The 7554-nt window shown below is 39.8% G+C and overlaps 1 protein-coding gene across 1 annotated transcript; it reads right to left on the reverse strand.

Moving 5' to 3' along the window:
- Window positions 1-177: 177 nt before the first annotated feature.
- Window positions 178-1345, reverse strand: LOC127759815 (uncharacterized). The gene is made up of 2 exons (XM_052284039.1): window positions 820-1345; window positions 178-720 (listed from the first exon to the last, which is right to left on the reverse strand). Exons 1-2 carry the CDS (start codon window positions 920-922, stop codon window positions 581-583), a joined length of 243 nt encoding a protein of 80 aa, XP_052139999.1. The 5' UTR covers window positions 923-1345; the 3' UTR covers window positions 178-580.
- Between the last annotated feature and the right edge of the window lie 6209 nt (window positions 1346-7554).

Here is a 7554-nt window from a genome sequence, read left to right on the forward strand (position 1 = left end):
AGTACCGTTGAATCCGATATGCAACTCTTACATCGTTTTAAATAATATAATAGACATATTATTGAGACAGACCTCAGATCTTGATGGCTCCCAACTAGTAGTTAGCTATAGAGAGATACCATTTCTCTGAGAGAGAGAGAGAGAGAGAGAGAGAGAGAGAGAGAGAGAGAGAGTTGGTTGAAATGGTAAAGATTCCAGGTCCAGCGGGTGACAAAAATATACATCTCTCCAATTCAGCACCTCAACCAAAAGAGTGCCAATGGGGATTCTCACATCGTCCGTCGAGCAGAGGTTTACCAACCAAAAGCTATACTAGCTTTCTACTGCACATACCAAACACAGAACTGCGACGCGACGACATGACGATTGGATCCGCAGGTAGCTAGAAATCATCACCGACAGGGATCAAAACTAAGCCCGAAATGAATGGAGTCGATCAATCGGCACGGCCAAGAAGAGATTACCATCGATCTTGCTATATATACACCGGTTTCATGCTCGATGTATCCTCTTGAAATTTGATCAAACAGAAGCATAATTTTGATCGGTGACCAACGACCATCCATCAAGGCATTAACAGCTAGCTGCTATTGAACTCACGGATCCTGGCCTTGTCCAGCATATCCCACATCACCTGAACGTCCTCGTACGCGCACGCCATCACCTCGCCGTGCAGCTTCGATCTCTCGGCGTCAACCACGACGTGCTGCACCATCATCCCTGCACAGAATCAAGTAAGATTTAATTTCTTTCCTTATGCAGCTTTCAGTAAGATTTGAATAGATTGACAGACTAGAACTGTGAGTATTGAGAGCTTACCGGAGTTTGGCTGCTGCGGCCGCTTGCCGCCGTCCTTGTGCGGCTGCGCGCCGAACACCTTGCGGAACGGCGACGTGATGGTGCGCACCCATGAACCGGCCATATATAAGAGCAAGCTAGGCAAGAACAGGAGCAGGGGGTCGACAGAGAAATGATCAACAGTGCAATATCTGTATGTGAATATATCCACGGCTAAGCGAGTGTACGTGAGGATTCGCAGGGGATTAAAGTGTGAAATGCGAAGGAAAATTAAGCTACCAGCTGCAAACGAACAGTTTGAGCCATGGCGTTGGAGCTTGTAGTCTCTATATATACTGTGGCAGGCGGCAAGGAGAGGGAATTGAAGAAGAAGAGAGCCGAGCTAGCCGGGTGATCTGATAATGATTATTAATTAATTAACTAGAGCAAGCAAGCAAAGCATGATGATGGAGGTGATGATGATGTCGTTGCGAGCTGAGAGCTGATTAATCGGAAGCGGGAGGGGGGCAAGATCCGGGAGACAAGCGAGGCGCGCAGCCATGTTATGCGCCTCACAGTGGCTGCACGTGCACGCTGCCTCCATTGCCATTTGCCAAAGAGAGAGAGAGAGAGAGAGAGAGAGAGAGAGAGAGAGATCGGTGTGTGCTAGCTAGTGGCGCGCATGTAGTATGGATGAATGATTGGGCGGGTGGACCTGCAGAGACCACGCGACTACGCATGCAATTCGTCGCCTCCGCCGTCCGCCGCGCGCGCCCGCCGGTGCGTGGATCCACCGGTCGATCGTACGTACGCGGGCTCGTACTTTGGTCCAATCCGCTCGATTATCGCTGTGTGGATGCCATGCACGATGTGTCTCGCTTCGATCCTCTCTCTCTCTCTCTCTCTCTCTCTCGCTCGATCGCTTGCATCCATGTGCGCTTAGGTGAGGATGTCTCCTGCTTCTTTCCCTAATCATTGATTGGTTTTTCTATTATCTTCTTTTTCTCCTTATGTTATCTCTGGTTGGGTTCTCATCTAGCTACTACTTCCTCCGTACAAAAATAAGCAAACCTAGCACTAGATTGTGACACTATGAATATGAATCTAGATAGACGAGTATAAAAGCTAGCTCGTCTGAACTGACCGTTCAATCTGGCCCAGTTACCCCCACATGTTTTGTTTGAATCCTTTAATATGAGTAAAACATCTACATATATATTTCCAAAATGATGGTATTTCTGGCCATGCCACATTGCCAATGTTGGTGGCGTGGCAAAACATAGCCCTCATGTTATACCATAACTAGCATGAATTACCTTCGACATCGATGGTCACGGAGTGACAACTTTATTGTGCAACTACAGGAAGGTGGAGTAGTGAGTTATTTTTCTTTTTAAAAAAATGACCGTAGAAACAAACAATTTTGCTATATATTTGTTGACAAATTTTCTCCCCAAAAAATGACGGATGTAGTTACAACACAGCCATAGTGTATAACTTACTCCCTCCTTTTCAGGTTATAAGACTTTCTAGCATTGCCCACATTCATATAGATGTTAATGAATCTAGGCACATATATATGTCTAGATTCATTAACATATATATGAATGTGGGCAATGCTAGAAAGTCTTATAATATGAAACAGATAAAATATATGTAACTAAAATTTGACTTGTTTGTAACTTTCACATAACTTTAAACCGTTAATTAGATTTGTCTCAAGATTTGTGTGAGGAAGGGAAAAAAATCATAGCACACGTACATATCGGATGAATCGGTCCCACGACCTCCATTTCATAAAAATAGCATGTTACGAAGGGATATTTTTTGTAAGTTACATCGTAGTAACATGCAAGTTACAGTGTAATTACACCACGATTATACTATATTACATTTATCAAATTTTAAGAAGAAAATTTATCCACAAATGTATAGGCAGCCCCGAAACAATCTATTGTGGGATAATAGAGACCCAACCGCACCCTACCGATCACCCATTTATGTGAGGTTGATCCCCTTCTACTTCCATAACTCACTTGCCCCGGTCAAACCCATCAACTCTACATGGGATCCTAAATATATACGAGTATATAAACAAACAGTTAGTAGTGCAAAAGTGTCAACATCCTTTCACAACAATCTCACAAAGATGAGTACCATGTAGAGGAAATTAAAGGAATAGTTTGGTTAACCCTAGGGTTAAGTTGCACGGACCTTATGGGAAACCTAGGATTATGTTGCGTGGGCCTAACGGCAATCCTAGGGTTATGATTGCGTGGGCATCACGGCAACTATATGGTTATGATGAGGGAGCATGCGGAAAATTGGTTGTTATAGAATGGTCCAACTTTAATCGCAACCGCCGCATCTATCCTAGTGTCTTGTGTAACCTAGTGCATTTATTTTCACAAATCTACCACATCTACTAGATGTAGAGAACCGATTGTGCCACGTGTGTGGCTAAGATTGGTCCAATCTTTCGATGACATACTTTCAATCTAGATTGTGGTTCCCCTTTACCAAAAGTACAAAGTTTCCTAGAACAACTGACATAAAAACCGATGTCCTTTTCTCTACCTTTTAAACGAACCAGGCAGTCCCAGTCCCAGATATGCTCTATCTTACCTCTATGGAGGTAACATGACCAGGACAAATCACAATACTTGATTATTCATTCTTTTTTTAACAAAAAAAACATATTATCTCCCTCCTTTAATACATGATAGCAAAAATGCCAAGTATCTATTGACATAATTATATTTCCTAAATTAATCATGGATGCATACAATCTTCCAAAACAAGCAATGCCCATGAGTAATTAATTAGGACTATATTTCGATGGAAGGCTGGAGTTTTATCTCAAATGTATCCAATAAAGTTATACTTTACTTCTTACTTATGGAGTTTATTAGATAGATTAACAATGAAGGAAAAAGACTATAGTGCCCCTAGTTACACAAGGAGTACACGGAGAGCGGAAGAATGATTGGAAGTGAAATTGAGTGAAAATTAAACAAGATATGTGTGGTTGGGTGGAGGAAATAGTACTCTTTGGAATCCCTAATATCTTTGGAAAAAATTTGAACCCCAAAATTTCTTATATTTATGGTTATAATGAGTATTTATACTAATATAGAAAACATGGAAAAATAAATTGTGTGTGAAGAACCGATTGTATATACATAAATGTTTGCCATATTTGCCATATACGAAAAATAAATGAAATATATTTGAAAATTATTAATTACATAAAAATTTCAATTATAAATTTCAAATTATGTTATAGACATTGAAATTAAATTTAATTCAAATTGTTAATATAACATAATTCAAATTTAAATTTCAATTATATAGTTCGATTTGCAACATAAAATATAACATATTTTTATTCATAACTGGAGTGCAAAAATATATATTAATGACTTCAAATGTGAATGAATGAATGCTAACGTCAAAAAAAAGTGAATGAATGACATCTTACCACCTATATGAAGTAAGAGAAAATGCATAGGTAATCTTCAGTGGATGGTCCATTATAATTTGGCATACCTTACAATTATCCTTTCTTGAAAAAAAACTTGGACGAGTTCCATACTGGATTGTGTTTCACATATATATATGCTTTAAAATTCAAAACTCATAAAAAATGGTGATTATTGAAAATTTTGAATTAGGGTGAACAAGAATTAGTTACTTAGGGAGAGATGCAAACATAAAAAGGGGAATTGTTCAGGTAGTGTTTGCAAATAATAACCTTAAAAAAAATATTGTTGGAGTATTTCTGAAGCAGATTGTACTCGAGCCGTCATTAAAAATAAGTGTAGTTTTAACTTAAAAAATTACCCTAAATAAGTGTTGTTTCATAGTAGTGGTCCACTAGACCCCTTTAATACTATTTCATCTTTCTTTTCGTCTCTAGCCATTGAACCAACAGTAATCTCTCATCCTCATCATTGTCTCTCCCTCTTTGTTTTATCTCTGTGTTAATGAAGGGCATAGTAGTCTTTTAATCTCTTGCTTTATATGTCTTTAACTAGCTAATTAAAACTACAGTTATTTAGGGATGGAGTGAGTATCAAAGCAATTAGTTTCCTTGGTATAACTTAATTTGCAACACTAGAAGATTAGAATATAGAATGGGTTGCCTTGCGACAATAGATGGTGCGTTTGTAATGACATGAATTTTTCTTGTGTGATAGTTTGCTAAAAGTTTCAAATCTCAAAATAAGTGTGGAAACGTTATATCTATAACTTTTCGTTAGTGAAAGATTAAAAAACAAATAAATGCATATATTAAGTCACACAGAGGTTACTCTGCAAAAGAAGGCAAAGAGATATTGACCATTCAAGGCATTTGATGATCAAGGAATATATAGGGCCTGTTTGGGGAGTTTCTAACTGCTGCAGCTTCTCCTAGAATTAGAAGATCCCCGAAACAGTCTAGATTTTGGTCTAGATTCTGAGAAGTTATAGTTATAGAATCCAAAAAATAAACTAGAAGCCAGAAGCTGGGAAGCCCAGCTTTTTTAGATTTTCAGAAACTGGCTACCAATCAGTTGCTTCTCATAATCTTATACTCACCAAACAGGCTCATAGATCACAAAAGAGATGCAAACTATTCAATGCATTTCCGCTGAAGATGACACTGTGCATAGAGCAGTGCAGTTTGTCAATACCTGCATGTGCAGTGGACTAGTTGGTGTACGTGTACCCCCCCTCCCTACAAAGAAAAGTTCAATGGTTCCCATGGGATAATCCAATTTCAGCATGGCCCCAACGACCCCAACAAGAGCTCTTTTCATCACGTGACATGTTCAGTTAGTTGTTCATCACTTGGAACCAAAGTGGCCAAAAAAATGATAGATATTTCGACAGAGACAGCCCGTACAGAAAGGCAAGCTGACAGTGTCCTTCTCACTGATCACTAGCCAAGGTAGATCCTACATCAGCTTGATTGCCGGCAGGAAGGGCCACTCCAATGATATACTACTCACCATGTTTATCGGCTGGGGTTATTTCTGCTAAGTTTTTTACTGCTCGATGCCCCAATATATATATAATTCCTGCAGGGTTGCAGAGGTAGTTAATTATGTTATTGCTGCAAGTTGCAACAATTGGCAAGATGCAGAATGCATGTTTTAAGTTTTTTAACTGCAGTTAGACAGTGGATGATGATTCTGTTGGTCTGTTCATCGTACTTCCAACTGTTAAATGTTAAAGTGCGGTTGGTTAGGCCATGTGCATGTGGTTTCTGCTCTGATAATGCCATTGTTTTTCTGCATCGCGTGAGGCCCGTGTTAATTCCTTGCTGCGATCGAGAATATGCGAGTTGTATCACTGTGGTGCCGTACGTCATATACGTCTTCAAATTAATTAAGAGCATGTGAACATGTTTACTAATGTTGAAAAGAAGCATCTAAAATCCGAAAAATGTTGGTAAGACAAGATACGATATGTAAGAGATAGGTAAAATAGACCGAAACCGAACTAACCTAGATCGAAGAATTCGGTCACCAATTCCTTTAACTGAATTTATTATAGTTATATGTGTGAGATAACCGAAATATGATCGAACCCTTGTATGGAGCATCAACTTCTCGTGGTGGCCAGCGTCACTTGCGCTGCACCTCCTCCAGCTCTTGTCATCGCATCGCACTGAGTGGATGATAGCTACTGCCACTATATCTTGCTATGATAAATGCCGGTGCCCATCACACCTGTCACCGTCTGCCGCAGTCCGCAGGAGCCACCTCCTCCACCTCCGTCGTTGTTGCCTTCTCCAATATCTAGAATTTTTGTTATGGTATCTTTTCCATCTCCTAATTTTGATTTATCAGTCGTGTGCTTTTTAGTTGTGAAGGTATCTTTTTCATCTCCTAAATTTGAATCATCAGTTGTGTGCTTTTTAGCTGTGAAAACAGTATGTTTCTTCGCTCATGACCGAAAATGAACCAAATTAACTGAAAACCGAAGCACCTTGTCTTCAATTTTGTTCAAAACCGATCACTATTGAGTTTCTACTGACCGAATTCCAAAAGGACCAAAAAACCAAACCAATTTTCTCCGTACGATGGAATGGATGCCCTTAAGAAATCAGATTTAATATATCACTAGAAAAAATGCTCGTACTTCGCAACGGGAGATAGTGAGATGGGAGGACAGGACTGCTAGAAGAGATCAGGCGGATCGGGTACGAAAGACTAGGAGCTAGGTTTTTATAGGTCTTGTTCGGTTTGGAGGGGATTGATATGAACAATTCCACACCATAATAGGTGTGGAATCAATCCCCTCGATCGAATCCCTCTCTCATGTGGATTTACTGAACAAGGCCTTAACATTGGTGGGCAATTTTTGACCTACCCTCATAGTTTGGTAACATCATTATGAGTGTGCGTTTGGATCATGACGAAGGAAACATAATAAGGATGAACGCAAAAATTGTATCTTGCATGTATATTATCTTAATTTGGGTGTAATGAATTGGCCTGCTGGCTAATATTGCTGCTTTTCATTAGTATTTTTGGCCAATTGTAAGTTATTAATTACCAGGATGATATTGGCCTGGGCAAACAAATAAAGACCCACAGCCATCTCGCGAGCGGACAACATGTGGAGGCAATCCCATCTTGACTCGCGCTACAGATACGGGCTTCAAACTTAACCCAAATCGACTAGTCACCATCTTGTAAAGCTAGCTAACTGAAAAATCCTTAAGTGTTTCTCGTGGAACGCACGAATAAACGTAGAAATCAGAGTGTGACGAGGCAACACGTATTA

The sequence above is a fragment of the Oryza glaberrima genome, chromosome 1 (genome assembly GCF_000147395.1).
Source record: "Oryza glaberrima chromosome 1, OglaRS2, whole genome shotgun sequence".
Lineage (NCBI taxonomy): Eukaryota > Viridiplantae > Streptophyta > Magnoliopsida > Poales > Poaceae > Oryza > Oryza glaberrima.